This window comes from Micromys minutus, assembly GCF_963924665.1.
Source record: "Micromys minutus genome assembly, chromosome: 21".
NCBI classification, from domain to species: Eukaryota; Metazoa; Chordata; class Mammalia; order Rodentia; family Muridae; genus Micromys; species Micromys minutus.
The window spans coordinates 29203102-29220105 of NC_137956.1; the positions used below are offsets into that span (position 1 = coordinate 29203102).

The 17004-nt window shown below is 44.7% G+C and overlaps 1 protein-coding gene across 1 annotated transcript in view; it reads right to left on the bottom strand.

The window, feature by feature from the left end:
• The window catches only part of CLSTN2 (calsyntenin 2), a gene marked incomplete at both ends in the record, with an annotated part of 550546 nt that overhangs the window by 102885 nt on the left and 430657 nt on the right, over positions 1–17004 (bottom strand). Inside the window, one exon of the mRNA XM_080934098.1 lies at positions 15371–15520. Coding sequence (XP_080790224.1) covers positions 15371–15520 — 150 coding nt within the window. The remainder of the gene's footprint in view (positions 1–15370; positions 15521–17004) is intronic.

Here is a 17004-nt window from a genome sequence, read left to right on the forward strand (position 1 = left end):
TGGTCTGTTAGGGAGACAGTCAGGGGAATCGGAATGAGTAGAAGTGAAGATGATGTTATGGGATATTTGTGAATATCTATTACCAGAATGCTGTGGACATATCTTATTCTGTAGGATGAACTTGCTTTTGGCTTGTCTTGTGGCTGCTCTCCCATGGGCTGAGGAAAGAAAGTTGGAGCTACAGCCCATATCTTTCCTGAAGTTGCCTCCCAAACTTGAAGGCTCAAAGGAGACAGATATGGATTCCCCTGGGAGGTTCTCTTGAGTTTCTTCACACCTTGCTGAATTCTTGTCTCAAAAATTGATTTACAGTTAATCACAAATACAGGTAAATGCTGATTTGGAGTCAGGCTGAGCGATACAGCATCTTCCATCCTTGGACTGCATTGTCTATAACGTTACTTCCTGTTTATTCACCTACCTTTGCAAAGAGAATGCATGGGTGAGGAGTGTCTGTGGATTTTGGTGGAACTAGAAGGTCAAGATCCAACCTCTAGTGGTTATGGATCCAAATCAAACTGGCTAAAGAATCTCACTGGTTTGTTCAGGGGACAGTATGGGAGTCTGATTCACTATTGTGTGTGTTCATGTGGGGGTGTGTGAATGGAGACATCAGTGGTCAACCTTAAGTATCACTCCTTAGGCGATAACCACTTTGTGTGTGTGTGTGTGTGTGTGTGTGTGTGTGTGTGTGTGTGTGTGTGTGTGTCTGGCTGGCTGGCTGTGTGTATGTCTCTCTCTGTCTCTCTGTCTCATAGATGGGCGGTCTCTTCTGGATCCACACATCTATGCCCAGACCTTAGGCAGGTTCTGCAGTGGCCATCTTGGCTCAGTCACCTAACATACCTTGTCCCAGTCCCAGCAGCCACTGGCTTTCCATGTGTTGCACAAGGGAACCCTTCTGTTCTGCACAGATCTATCATCCTGGTATGAGTGTTTCAGTTCTCCAAGAGTGTACTCTTGTGAGTATGGGTACCACTTTGTTTCAGCCAATGACAGCTCTTTCCTTCCTTTCTCTCTGGTTCCACACCCTTTGGAGGGCAAGAACAGCAGCAACCAACACAGAAGAGATCCATATGGTGCTAAAATACCAGGGCCTTGAGCTTCTGTCTTCTCTTCATCCTCTGTCTAAGCATTCACCTTCACCTCATGCTTCTTCAAGAGAACAGGCTGAAGAGATGCAGGCAGTTCTGAGCAGCCCTGATGAAAGATACTTCTCCCAAAGGGGAAATCATTAACTCAGCCAACCAGGGTACTTTCTTGTGGATTTATAGAAATGCTTCTCTCTCATGCCCAATAAACATGAGCATTTTCAGGCAATTTTCTTATCTTGGGAAAAATGTATTATTGGTGTAAGATGGAGCATCTGTTCTTTGAGAATATTTACTTTTATATCTCTGAATAGCATTTACAATAGAAAAGTATGGTTTTTCATGCATGCATTTTCAGGCCTTTTGTAAAGATGGCTTATGTATGTTTTGCCACATTCTAGTCTTGTAAATCTCATTACTTTATCAGTTGCACACAACTTCAAAACTTAATTTTATATAAAAGGACTTGGTCTCTGAGTGGCCCAAGAACATGAAACTTAACATTTCACTACTGGAGAGCATTCTCAAGTTAGAATCAAATTCTCATATCTTTGAAAAATATACTCCAAGCCCCAGTCTACTAAATAGATGGAGAGTGTAGTATGCTCGTGTGTGATGATGGGAAATGCAAGTGCTGGGGAACGCAGCTTCTCATGGCTGGGGGCAATGCTGAGTCACCAGAAAGGGTTAGAAAGGTGCTTGGTGGCTTGTCTCAGGCTTCATAGCCTTCCGATATTGGGCTAGTCCATACACTCCTGAGAAAGGAAGAACTTAAAGACTGTAGAGACTGAATATTCATGAATGCTTTGAAAAGAAAACTAGAACCATGCCGGTGCCTGAAAACTACAAGCCTGCAGGTCTTGGCCAAACATATTTGCATATTCCTCAGTGAAGAAGCATTATGTATCTGGTGAGGTTTTATGATGTGGGAGATACATATGCCATGAAGTAAGAAAGTTGATAAGGTGCACATGGCAAAAAAAAATAAATAAATAAAGAAGAAAAAAAAGAAAAAGTATAATGACGGTAATGTTGCACTGTTACATTTGGGTATATTTTATCATTAATTATTATTAGCATTATCATTAATATTACTTTGTCTCTGTGAACATTTTTGATTGTGTAATCATATGTATATGTGTGTATACAGCGTTTTGTGTGTGTGTGTGTGTGTGTGTGTGTGTGTGTGTGTGTGTGAAGAGGACTTAGGTGTGCTCATTTCTGTCAGAGGACAACTTGATGTCAGTCTTTGCTTTCACCTTGTCCTAGGTTATGCTGCTCTGTCCTCCAGGGTAGCTGACATGCATGCTCTCAGGGACTCTTCCATGTCCACCTTGCATCTCCTGCAGGAGCATTGGGACTACAGACTAAGCCCTACCATATACCAGCACATGGGTTCTGGAGAGTAAGACTTCTGTCCTCGTTCCTGGACAGCAATTCTTTACTTAATGAGCAATCTCTCCTGCCCAACTGTGGGAAAACTTTGAGTTGGTTATTACTCTATCATCTTTTTAATCTTTACAAATGATCATAAACTCTATAAGTAAAGATCGTAGAATTAAACGTTATGGTGGCCCGAATGCCACTTCCCTTGAAGCTTCCCCCAGAATGCAGAGCATATAACATTCACTCAAGAAACCTTCCTCTCCTATGCTCAGGGGTGCCTGCCCCATCTTTGTCACAAATCCCCCCTGGCATACGTGACTGCCATTGATGTGGCACTCTGGGATTTGATATTATGGGTCTTAAACTCAGTTTAGGGGTGGAAGTCCAAAAGCCTTATAGGCTGCCAATAACACTATACTGTCAGCATTTGATTCTGGCTTATAGCCATGAGGAAAGGCTGCTTTGCCTAAGAAGCTCATGGCTGGTGGGAAATCCTGTTGTCATTAATAAAGTCTCCCTTCAGGGAGACAAGGCTCCTACTCCTCCCAGCCCCAGACCTACCTATGAGAACCTGGTTTCTATGACTCAGGGATTCAGAGTCTCAGGCCAGAGATGAATATTGGCAATGGGGACACGGAGGGTATCAAAGCCATCATGCCATCTGTACTTTGCCAGAGTCCTTGGCATTAAAGCAAGACAAATGAAGCTTTTTAAAAACGTTTTCTAATGCAAGGTAATTAGGTCATAATGGCAATACCTTCCTAAGAGATTTAGTGTTTTATTCAGGGACTACGTTGGGGCTGGAGGAAGAAAGGCAGGACTCAATCACAGGGCGCAACCAGTTACCAGGAGAGTGGGTCATTACCAGGTAGTTCAGGTTCCATGTTTCTCTAACCCATAGGCTCCTCTTACAGGCTCCTCTGTCCCGCTCATTTCCCCCATGGTGGTGTGATACAGCATAAGGCCTTCAGCAGATGCCAACCTGATGCTGGCACCTTGCTCTGGTACTTTCCCTACTCTAGATTTGTGTGTGAACATAAAACTTTTCCTTTATGATTTATACAGTCTCAGAAATGTGTATAGCTACACAATGTAGTCTGAGAAAAGCAATGGGAAGGGACGCTCCTTGTTGGGGCCCCCTTTCCCTCTGGGAGCCAGAAGAACTTGGCTATCACATCCACTGTCTCACAGAATCTGTCTGAAAGGAATTAGGAGTTCTACTCTTATTAACTGTCTACCTCAGAAGCCCCATTGAAAATGAATAGGCAACAACTTAAAAAAGAAACCTTCAACCACACTGTGGATGTCTGGCCCCTTCTGTCCTAAAGCCACCGTGTTGGGTAGATGCAAACAGATTTCCAGAGGACACAGCAATGAATCAGAAAGCTCTCCTGTGGGTAGCCTTCTTACCACCACTTCCTACCACTGCACCTTCCCCAGCCCCACAGGGCACCTTTAGAGCTCAGTTCTAATGCTGTCTCCTGTGAGAAGCCTTTGTAATGCTGGTCACATCCCCTGGACAGCTGAGCAGGGGGGACGAGCACCTTCGATGTCAACTATCACAGTCTGGATGCACTTGTCACTACCCTGGCCACTTTGTGTTGTCACAGTCTAATCACTTGTCTGCCCTCACCTCACCGCTTCAGGGCATGGTGCCCAGGGGCTCATTATCGCTTAGATATTAAGCAAGCTCTGAGGACATTTTCTTGAGCATCGAGAACTGTCTAATTGATCCCGGATCAGAGCTGACCCTCTGCATGGTAGGGTGGCATCAGAGCCCCGAAGGTGACATCACCCATCAATGTAAATCCAGAGTTCTCTCCGTCTACCAAGAGAACACGTGATAGATGTGGGGAGAGTTGGGGCTTATTTTACCTGCTTCAGATAAAGACAGGAAGTAGGAAGAAGAGGTCTGGCCTGCCTGCTACTTGGGCCATGGTCATCAGAAACTGCACCTTAATGATCGGTTGTCTGGCTAGTGTACAGACAACATGGTGTCAAAGCTGGCTGGGCTCTCTTCCACTTGACAACAGAGAGCAAGGAGAAAGTACAGGTCTTTGCTGGGTCTCTTATGCATGTCATCAGAACAGTTGGTATCCATCTGGGGAAGACATAAGCAGGAGGCTCATTTCACCCTGACAGACTTAAGGCTGAGATGTCCAAGGTGGCACAGCCAGCAAGCTAGACCAAGAAGATGGCCGGACTCCCCAGATACATTAGTGGCTTCTGTTCATTCCAGGAATTGCTTCCTATTATTAGTAGTATTAGCTTAGTCACTCCCACAGCATATTTCTTCCTTGTGACAGCCTCCTGGTAAGGGCTGGCATTAGCCTCATTTTGCAGATACTATACTCTAGGGGTTCAGAGTGACTAATTGGCTACTCCAGTGCTCTGTAGTCAAGGTGTAGTAGACCCTGAACTTGAACTCAGGTTTTTCTGATGTAAGAGGCAAAAACTCTATTCCTTCCAACTTCCTATGGGGGAACATTCAGTGGCTATAGCTATATGAAAGAACTTACAAGCTATGTCGGTAGAAAACACAGTCTGCTGACTACGTGACTCAGCCAGCTGCACGAACTGGTAAGGCAGAGAGAGCACAGGATCCTAGTCGTTGGTTTCTCCTCTTAGCATTTCACATGTATGTCTTTGTCTCAGCCCTTTCCCTTGGTGGTTCCCAAAAGGTCACCCAAGGAAGCTGATGGATATCTGGAACTGTAAACCCTGAATGAAGACAGATCTCAGTGGTGGGCTTATAGAAAGAAGTGACACCCCCCCACCCACCATCCTGGAGCCCTGGTCTTTCATTAAATCTGTCTTGTGCAATGATACCATGAGATAGCTCTGAGTGCAATTCTTCATTTGCATAGCTGTGTTGCAGTGCTCCAAAGATAACAGTGTCTTGCATTTCCTTTGAAGCGTCACAAATGATCAGGCTGGAGAGCCTAGTATCCAAGATGGCACTGGCCTAGATATCATGAACCCTGTGGAAAACCTTAACCCCAGTGTCCTCATCTATAAATGTATAAGCATCTTTTAGGATGTGTTAAAGAGGACCTGGCCCTTAGGTGCCACTTGGCAAATAGTGATTATCTAGACAGCAGGAGTTATAGTGATTGTTTCTTTAATACTGTGTGGATTGTGGCCATCCACCCCTCCCCCCAGGGCTGAGATTATTGGCCCATTTCTTCCAAACACGGGGGCCAGGTGGAGCATGCTACTTTGATCCAGCAGGTCTTTAAGCACATTAGGATGCCACTGAGTAGGCAAACCAGCATCCCTTACAGAGCCATTTGTTGCACCTTAATGATCGGCTGTGTCAGAGATGTCAAAACAGGTCGTTATTCATAGCGGAGTGCCCCATGAGGCCCGCAGCCAGAGCAAGCTGCTTGCCTGGCAGCTCTCAGCAAAGGCGAAGCTCAGGGTCACCCTCTAGCAGCCAGCCGCACTCAGGCCTGTGCTAGTTATTTGGGACAAAATTGCCCATTGTGGTTTTAAAAATCAGAGAAAAGGGAACTCAAACGAGCTACTGTTTGCTGGGCATGTTATGGGGTTCTGTGCAAGGCCCTCCATAGGTGCCTTTTATAATCCCAGGGAATTTGAATGAAGGGAGCGAAGGCCAGATGGGGGTCACCTTCCAGTTCAGAGTAGTGACAGCTAAGCTGGGACTGTGTCCCCTGCCTCTCTGGGACAGTATTGCTTTCTCACTGCCTCCCTTGGTTCTAGTCCAACATGTGTGGTACGCTGATCAACCCAAGTCTTGGTGCATTCTATAGGCCGTGTTCACCTGTAGGACATCCCTAGTTGCCCAATTTTTATCATAGCATTGTTTGTACAATCATTTAAATATTACAATGTATTTCTACACAGCAATCTCCTTTGGTTGTACCAATCCAACAAAAAAAAATAATTTATTGTTGAGGAGACCAAATCTAGGGCAGAGAAATGTCTGAAACAAATCCTGAGGCCAGATGGGAGTGAAGCTAATCTTCAAGTCCGGTCCACATTCCATGTCCAGCTCAGAAATCAATAGCTTGTGCTTGATCCCTGATCCCTCTACCTTCTAGGGCTCCAGAGCTTTTCTGTGTGGGGTGCATTGTGTGGGAAAGAGAGGGATGGTATCGGAGGAAGATTGTAAAAAGACTGAAGGTCAGACAGAGATGGGGGGAGAGTAGGTTATAGGCCCAAAGAGGAGAGTGAAGGTCAGGGGAAGCCCAGGGGCAGAGGAGGCAGAAATTGGGACTAGAAGATAAAGGGACTGGTTACCTGGAAATGAGCTTCAAATAAGCTAGGTGCTATTCTCATGAATGGAAAGGAAAGTAGGGAATGTTCATGCTGCATTTTCTTTGAGGTTAAGGTGATATCTACTTGACCCATGATAAGTGGCCTTTGAAGCTTTCTGTCCAAGTTGTAGGTTCTTTCTGTGTCCTCTGGCCTGTGAGATAACTAACTTTAACCCCACCCAACTCCCCATGAGCTAGAAAGTGAATATTTAGATTTTGAGAGGCACGTGTCCTTTGTTATCAGCTCTACTGTTTCAGGGCATCCATATGCAACCAGCAAGGGGTGGGGCTGGATTTCAGGGAACCTTTAGGCCTCCAGATTTGCATTTCTTATAATGCTCTTGTGCTATAAAATATTATTCTTTTGATTTTTTTGGTATCCATTTAAAAATATAAAAATATATCACCTTAGCTCATAGTTCTACAAAAACAAGTGTTTCCCTAGACGTACGTACAGGCTACAGTTTTCAGAACTCTGGCTTAATCCATCATTTCTGAAGGAGGTATTTGCATTTTAAGAGGGAATTATTCTTTTAAAATGAGTCATTAGTGTAATGGGGGCATTTCGGACACCCAGCGTACTATGAAAGGTAAGCGGGGAGCATTCCTGTACTCTGTGCCCCTGGCAGAGCCCAGTGTATCAGGACCATACCATCACCACCCACTTTGACAGATGGAGCTCCGTCTTCTCAGCTCTGAAAGACTTGGCTGTCATCTGAACATCTCGCAGGGCCCATCACCCACAATTTTGAATCACTTTCCTTCAGAAAATAAAACTCTCCATTATTAATCTGAGGTTTAGAAAAGGCGGAGAAGAAGCCAGCTGATCCCTTGCTGGGCTTTATTCTCTCATGCTTGGGCCTGTGGGAGAAACTCTAGCAACAAACATATTGACAGGAGTTTGAGGTATATCCTTGAGAAGGCTTCAGACCACCCAAGTGCATCTTTGGTCTCCTCAGTTATGAAATCTTAGGGTAAGACTACAAATCTAACTGCCTTTCCAGCCAAGCACTTTAAATTTGTTGTGGAATAAGAACTTGGCTTTAGCAAAGTGCACTCATACATAATCATTCTTTTTAGTCGGTTCCTATGCACTCAACTTCACCTTGGTGGTTAGGGAAACCATTCCTCCCTGAGATCCGTGATAAGGCTATGGACACAGGAAAGTCTCTGGGGCTTCTCCTTGACCTCAGAATGACAATGAAGTCTTTCTTCCATGATCTCCACCCCTTTGGTCAGTCTAGTCTTCCTCTTCCATGCCTGGCCATACTGGTCCCTCCTACTTTTCCAATAACTGGTAGGATCTGTAACAACCTTCTCTTCTGTGCTCAAAGCCACATAATGATCTAGATTTGAGCCAGGCATGGGTTTCCCCAGGGTCTCTGCCTGCCTGTTTTAAATTCAGAGTTTCACTGGCACTCGTACAGGGCTCTACACCATGTTCTTCATCCTCAGTGTGTCATTGTTCCCAAGGCTAGGAATTCTGATTGGTCATATCTAGATTAGGTCTTTGTAGGCCCTGCTTTTATAATAAGGGAACTGCTTGGTAGACAAGAAAATATTATTCTAAGAACATCTCCTGCATCTTTTTATATGTATGTATGTATGTATGCATGTATATATATACACATATGTATATACACACAAATATATGTGTGTGTGTGTGTGTGTGCGCGCGCGCGCGCGTGCGCGCGCACATGCACATGTCAGTTTTCTCTAATGAGGCAACTAAAATAGGAGAATTAATACCAACCCATAGCCTTTCTGCCACTATCTTTACAATGCAAATGTTATAGACACATTCTGGTGGCCTTGATTATGTCTTCTTCATGATCTTATTTAAAATGAAGTCTACCCTGTTGTAGATTTTTTTTTTAACCAAATCCAGGGTTTCTATCCCACCTTTGACCATTTAGTTCCTGGATAAAAGGCACAAACAACCTTTATATTTATAATAAGCCTTAAACAGCACAAGAGTTGGGTAGATATCTATGCTATTAAATTGTATTTTTCTATTAATAACCATAAGGTATTACTATGTTCCATCTACACTGCTCCAAACTCCAACTGGTTAGCCCCCAGGGCTGCTTTCATGACTCACCTAACCCATGGTGGCTCCTCCTTTATTTACCTTCTTCTCTCCTTTTGGTTCTCCTCTGGCCCTAAGTTAGGAATCCTCAACTCTACTATGTCTCTTCTGCCCATCTATTGGCTGTCAGCATCTATATTTACCAGTAAGAAATAACTTGGGGGCAAGGTCACATAGTGTCACTTAGGTCTATGTGTGGACTCTCTGATCTCAGGGCGACCAAGTCTTGGCTGCCTATACTTATGATTACAATACACAGCAAAAGACCAAATCTCAACGCTATCCACCTATAGTACTCAGACCTACTTTCATCTTACTACATCTGGACCTGTATTTTATCCAGGCACCTGCATAATCTGTGGGGGACATTCAGGTCTGAAAATCACCCCCTTCCCAAATGTCATACTTTTTTTCCCTTTGAGACCTGGCCTGCTGACACAGTGGAACATCTGAGATGATTTGCTATACCTGAAGAATCCTTCAAACCCAAGAGAACACAGAGACTGTATTCAACTGCATGGCTTCATCTTTCATATTTTTATTTTAATATGATTCATCATCAAAAAGGTTGTCTGGGCCCATGGAGAAACTTGTAGTTGAGCTGGATGAAGGGCTGAGTTGGCTATGACTAATATCCTGGAGACCTTTGCTCAGGGATAGGGGAATCTCTTGGAGATTGGAGAGCTGACTCTGCATCCCGGGAAGCCTAGATCCATTTGTCTGGTTATCTGGTGAATTATAAGTCCATGGAACAGACAGTGATGGGCCACCAGAAAGGCCCATCTCCAATGCTGTCTTTTGTAGGGTATCATCTTGCCTGAAGGGAAAGTGAAGTAGTGAGGTTTGGGTCTCACTTGGCAGGACCAGGTATAAATCATATAATCTGGGATGTCGGTGTTATTGAGGATAATGCTGTCAGTCTGAGAACCAAGGAAGCAGAAAGAACCACAAAGAAAAGTATGGGCAAGGACAGCATTTCTACAAACAACAGACAGAATGTAACCAAATATACAAAACCTCCAGACCAACAACTGAACAAGAAATGAGCTTTTGAGGGACAGACTGATACCCAAGTGAGGGGTCCATGAGGTCCTATGGCTCAGTTCCATCCCCGTGAGGCCACACTGCTATTCTGCCACCACCCACTCTACCCTTTGAATTCTCTCACTCATAAGTGAGTATTTGTTGAGAGTTGTACAGCTTAGGGATTGGCCTAACTGGGCCAACAGGAAATGAAAAAAAAATAACAGATTACAAAAAGCCAAGAGTGGGTGGGTCGTGCACTCTGATGGAGATACAACAGCAGCAGTAGCAGCCAGAGTCTTGGTGTGTTTATTTTATATCATTGATACATCTGAGCAAAGGCTGGTTTAGCTATTCTCTCTGGGAAGGGGGGTTGTCTGTGTAGTGCAGCAGGTCTAGGCTGTTAATATAAGGAAGAGGGAACTACTATTGACACTTCCTATAAACACTGTCAACATCTGCACATGGACCAGGCCAGGGGAATGCTTTCCTTTGTCTTTTCCTTGATCCTGATCTGGGGAAGGCTTGGCCATTTCTTTTGGTCTAGGGTATTGTGGTCAGAGGTACTGGGTTCCCTCTCTATGATCATGTGTGACACCTCGGGCCAGAAGTCCCACACAGATCCCTGGCTTGAGGTGTAAGTGACTTCTTCCACCTCCACTGCTGGGCTCAGCTGAGCTCACGAGCTCAAGAGAACAGAGAAGGGGAAAACCGGTTCTGCCAATCCCACTGATAGGTTCAGTTTGCCCGGTGCCACGAGGTGTCGGGCCAGGTTGAGCCAAGATATGGAGAGGTAAGAAGCTTTGGGAGAGAAAAATCTCTTCCCAAATGGCAGTGTTAACAGCTCTTAAAAACAGGTGGCAGAATGATTCTTGCACACGTTTACTCTTGAGCAACTCCTCTCTCTCTCTCTCTCTCTCTCTCTCTCTCTCTCTCTCTCTCTCTCTCTCTCTCTTCTCTCTCTCTCTCTCTCTCTCTCTCTATATATATATATATATATATATATATACACATATATATATATACATGTGTGTGTGTGTGTGTATGTATGTATGTATGTATGTATGTATGTATGTATGTATAGTGTGGAAATGGTTTGGAGTCTGGAAACCAGTACTTCTTGGTGGTCTGGCCTAAGAGCTTGGGAAGACCCTGTCTACATATTCCCTGTTTCTGCCTGGAGCTTATGTGATCTATGGTCATGTCTACCTGAAGAGGAGGGACTTGGGGCATGGCTGAGTCTACCTCACCTTCGGAGGAGCGATTTGGGGTATACCCAATGCCCCAAGGGGCAGTGTGGTGCTCAAGGTGACATGAAAGTTCCTGATTTTGGGGAGACTAGGAAGCTTTCTACCATTTCATTTACAGTTCCCACTTAGCTCAACTGAGAACCAGGGTAACTTTTGCAGCCTAAGTCCCCACAACCATCATCATGGCAACAATATATATTGACTCGGGATTAATCTGCTCCCCACAGGTGTGGATCCTGCTTCATGTCCACTTACAACACCCAGGCCAACCGACAAAACTGCAGCCAACAACAGAGGGAAATGACACACCAAGATGACTGCAGTCCAAACATCTTGTAGGAGAGGCATGGTGCCACCAGCCCACCTCTGTCCTATGTGTAGACCTCTTTGCTGTGTCACGATATAGTCCTTCATCCCACACTTGGCTCTGCCTCTAAGGACATCAGTTTTCCAACTGCTGGGTAAAACAAAGAGGCAGTTTAGACCTCCTCCCTGTACAAGCATAAAAGGGAATGGTCTCACCAGTAAAGCCTGCTGACCTCCATGGAGTGAGCTGCCCCTTTCACTTGTCCCTGTTACTGTCTGAGTCACTCTCAAAAGTGAGAAGGATGAACATGCCCAGGATCCTGTTTTGCATACAAATCCTTTTTCCCTTCTCTTGCTGCCAGCTAGATTCCCAGTAAGTCCCCCTCCACACACTGGGGAGTGAAGCTAACAAGTGAGTCTTCTGTCTTTGTGTAAGTGATAGAAAGTTCAATGTCAGAAGCTATTGCAAATAGTTCTGCCCTCAGGGAACCCATATGCTTTCTGAGAAGTCAAGGGCAAACCACAGAAAGGGGACAGAAGCTGGGAAACCATCCATAGTCTCAGGAGACCACACCTTGGCTGGAGTGTGTAATAAAGTTGGTGGCAGAGCCAGTGTCTCATACACAGGTAAGGCCAAGGACAGAGAAAAGTAATGTGGGGGTTGGGTGGGTGGGGGGAAGTTATGGTGACAGACTGCTCTGGATATCACTAGGGTCTGAGAGCAGATTCCTTGTGGGCTTGGCGAGGCTCCACCTAAGAGAGGTCCCCTTGCTCAGCTGTGACAACTCCCTGGGAGAAGCTGACTGCAGGAAAGGCTCTGTGGGGGTGCAGATTGGGACTGCTCCAGGGAAGGCAGGGCTTCAGAACATGATGGATTGCTTTCACTGTACTGCAATCCCCTCCTGCCTGCAGGGAAATGGCTTAGAACAGGTACAAGAATTCTAGCTGCCAAGCTGTGTTTGCTGGTTTGGGCTGCTAGTGGGAAGTAAACTGGGGAGGGGCCAATGCTCTCCTACAGGACTACAGGGAATCTCACTGGGCACAAACATGGGACTCCTCATAGGGTCAGAGGGCTTGCAGCTCAAAGAGGCTCCTTACTCTGACTTCAAGGTCTCAGCCTTACCCCCAACCTCTCTAATCCTGCCTCCTACATTTTCTAGTCAGAACAGTTTCTGAAAGCTAGGCTACTCTTCTCTCCTCTTTGGGATCTTCTTCCATATACAAAGTGTTTCTTTGTCCATGCTTCAGGTAAAGGCTAACCTCTCTACCCATCACTATGAGCTGCCCTGCCTTGTCTGCAGGAAACAAAGAAACCCACAAGACACAGCTCGTTCTAAGTTGTCCTGCAAAGCAGGGATACTGGACAAAGCAAGAAACACACTTGGAGCCATCTGAGTACAGTTTTTCCTTGGAGAAGAATATCCATATAGATGATAACCTGTGGAGCTGACCAATGGTAGAAGAGATAATGGGGTGGGAGGGCTGGAGGTAAGAGGTGCTTACACAGCTGGGACCAAGATGTTAGGTGGGTGAAAGAAGTGCTCTCCGGAGTTCCTGTGTGTGCGTGTGTGCATGTGTGTGTGTGTTTGTGTACACATATGTGCATGCTTGTGCAAGTGTGACAAGTGGCTAAAAGGTACTATAAACACTCCTGAACACAACAAATAGCCTGGAGAGCCCAGTTATAATTAGAAAGGCTACTGGGGTAGTAAGAGGGAGAGGGATTTGATAGTAGGTGAGCTGGAGGGAGAGGCTCTCAATGCATAAACCATGACAGCATCTGCTACCACAAGTCACCAGCTTAGGCAAGGAGCCACGAGGAAGCAGCTGATTCTAATACTACACGAGTGTAAATCACTGCCTGACATGATGAACTGATTCAGGGAACAGATTCTTTCCTCTTTTCTTTGTACCAGCAAAGAGATTTTTTTTTTAAACTGAGATTTCACTGCCTATTCATTAATCCTCTTAACACTATGAGGGTCTCACTTACACTCATTGTCAGCAGAGTTACATGAGACAGGGTAGGTGCCTGGCACACCCTTCACACACAAAATTAAGCATGATGACAAGCTTTAAAAAATTCATACACTTAATACTAAATCTGCATAGATTTAACAAGTACAAACTATAAATAATGTTTAAATGTAGGCACGGGCACTTACCCCACAGTCTGTAGGTGCCTCATTTGTCAAAGTCAAAAAGTACTGGGATCATTTTCTTTTCTTTTCTTTTCTTTTTTTTAAGATACAACCTCATGTTTTGCTTTTCCCACTTAAAACTCCATGGTGATCAAGCTCTGTGCTTACAAAGCATAAGTTTTTGTTCTTGTTGCTTTCCGGGCTTTCTTTTGAAAGGCTAGTCTTTCACTGATGATCTTTGCAGGTTAAAATAAAACAGTGACTTCTTGCTCAGGTATTCATCCATTCATCATTTTTTAAGCATCATCTATGAGAGTCCGGTACTGTGTTAAGCCTGAGCAGTGTAGTAGTAAACCAGGCAGAATCCTGCCTCCCAGAGCTTAGAGCTCAAGCTCCTGAAGTTGCAAAACCAGTTTCCTATTCCTGTCTGGCTCTTTTCTTTCTTTTCTTCCATCACAGTGGGGGAGGGTGAATTTTTCTTTCCTTTTTGAGACACAGTTTGGCTCTATAATCCAGGCTGGCTTCAAATTCCCAACCCCAACACTTCACCTTCTTGGGTGACGATATTGTAAGAATTATATTTAAAGTATTCTCTATGCCTGGCTAGCATGTCTGTCTTTCTCTATTGCTTGAGTCTAAACATACTGATCCAAGGTACTGTATTTTGTTTTACACACACACACACACACACACACACACACACACACACACACACACACACACACCTTCCATTACTTTAAGTCCACACAATAGCAGCTCTCTCAGAGATGAACGCCTGGGTTCCCAGCTCTCTCCTTTAAGTTAATGGGAGCTCAGGGTGCGCTGTAGAAGTTCACGGAGAGCTGCCTTCTGAACAAGTCCAGGCAGTGTCTCAGCCACAGGGGTCTTTGCATTCTGACTGCCCAGTCCAGCTGTGGTGGGTTGCACTAAGAGTGAGTGGCTGGCACTATAGGATGGTTTGGCATCAGTGAGCTTGACAGAGGCATGTGTGACTAATAGAAAGAGGGTAAATAATGAGACCAGAGGCTTAAAGGCACATCATTAAGAATCAGCAAGCAGAAGCCACAGAGGAGTGGCTTGCTAAGCACTGTGGATTATGAGGAATTAGAACTGAGTAATAGCATCCTCAACATATGGAGAAGAAACAAAGTAAGTCTGCACCAAACGCAGAGATAAGAATAACATCCCTCCCTGGTCAACAGAACCAGTGATGCCATTTAGCGCTGTTGTTATTTTTTAAAGACCACTTGGTTCTCCACAAAGAGCCATCTATGCAGCTGCCTTTGACTTCCCTAACACCCAGCAGTCTGTCACCTAGGAGATGAGTGGAACATGCTCTGTTTTTGCTTCCTGAAAAATCTAAACTGACACAAAACAAAGCCCCACTGAGGGCCACCATTTCCCTTCCCTGCACCAGGCTTCCAGAAACCCCCTCATCCAGATGTTCCATCCTTCTCCCCCCGCCCCCAACGTATGGTGTGCATGAGGATTAGCAGACAATCCTTCTGTATTGAGCAGCAATGAGAAACTTGACACACACCAGTCAGGCTCAGCACCCTTGGGTAGGGTCAGCAGACCCTGGCAATATCTCCCAAGCTCTGAAATGTGAAGAAATTTGAGGAAGGGAGAGTTGTTTTTAGAGCTGAGTTGTCTCTGACATTCTTAACTGTAAAATGCAGATGATATCGTGGAAGAGTTGTGAAAATATACAACTATACTTTAAAACTCTCTTTAGACAAGTGTTGTAAGATTTGTGGGCATATCCAGCACCCTCTATAGCAGGACTAATATCAATAAGACTCACCTTGCCAGCCAGGCTTGCACACCGGCTTCACATCCACTTGCACCAGGGTGTCCTGAGCAGCAGGCTTCTGTCCACAGTCATAAGCAGTTACCAGGATCTCATACTGGTGTTGCTTGTCATAGCTCAGCTTCTCGGTATTTCTGATGTTGCCTGGAGAACAGGGACACACACACTCATGTCTGATCAAGTAGAGTAGGCTTCACCTATTCCAGTCCTCTTTTCCATCCCATCAGCCTACAGAGGGAATGGAATGATGCCCCCCCCCACCTCTTTGTGAAAACAAAGGCAAATAGGAGCATGGCTGCCACCCATAATCCCCTTGTACTTTGGTGGTAGGTTCCAGGGGACCACTGGGTTGGGTCATCTTTGTGTAATGGGGCTGCTAGAGAATTCCAAGCAATGTCTGGAGTCTAACTGGCCCGTGCTTGCAAGTAGTAGGTTGCTAGAAACTACCCTGGAAGTGTACACGTGTGCCTCTGGGATAGGGCAGAATACTCATCTACCATAAAGTTTCTGGGAAAGAGATGGAATCCAGACAATATCCTGGCACATCATTTTTAGCATCTGGGCTTGTCGCCAAGAAAGCTCACTGCTTCTTCTCACATTATTTTGCTACCAAATAGGAAGTAAAATCAATAAGAAAATGTGTGACCTCCCTTCTGAAAGCCGCACAGAATAACAGATTCCTCACCCTGAGGAAAGAGACATTTTTCTTCTCCAAGAGAGACCAAACATGTATTCAGAGCTGTTCATGGGTATTTGCTCAGGGGAATTTAATATTATGATCAGAAATAAATATTTGGTCATTAATGAGCAAAACTTAAATTGGCTAGGTTTTTTTGTTTGTTTGTTTAATTTTTGTTTTTTCAATGGAATGCTATTTTGTTCCAAGTGGGGGTATCTGTGAATAAAGGCCAAACTCAATACTTTTAAATGTTTAGTATTAGACATGAAGATCTTCAATTTCTGGGAACAATTTCTTCCCTATGTTCTCTCTCTCTCTCTCTCTCCAACCATCTCTCTTTCTCCCCATGTCTCCCTCCCTCCCTCTACTTTTGATTTTGGCATTGACAGAAAATATGAGCTCAGATGTTATCTCTTCTTACCCCAAAGTAAAATTATGAAAAGAGAAACAAGAAAAGAAACCAACAAACACAGAATGGTTGTGTCTGATATCTATTTTACATTTCCTTAGCACTTTACTTCAACACTTAAATATTATTCATCCTGATTGGGGTAATGTACTACAACAGCAGCCACAACAACCTTAGAAAACCAAACCTTGCTCTAAAGACTTGCTCTAAAGACCTTCCAGCACATTCTGGTGGGGGAGTGGAGTCTGGTCAAGTGTCAGAGAGCATACAAACATACCCAAGACACTGGAGCGGAAACACACCTTTGATGTGTGCTCTCAGCTATTTTCAAAAACACAACAGCATCTACTGATTCAGGGCCATTTTTTTTCTGAGTAAAAGTGGGGTTGCTACCCTTCTGCATTTCTGTCTGATGTATAGAATTCCTTGTACTTTCTTTCTCATGTTGGTGTAACTCTGAAGGCTTGCACCGGTCTGGGATGGCTCCTGACATGGGGAGCAGTTTCTGTGGCAGCAGTTCTCAACCTGTTGGTCCTCACC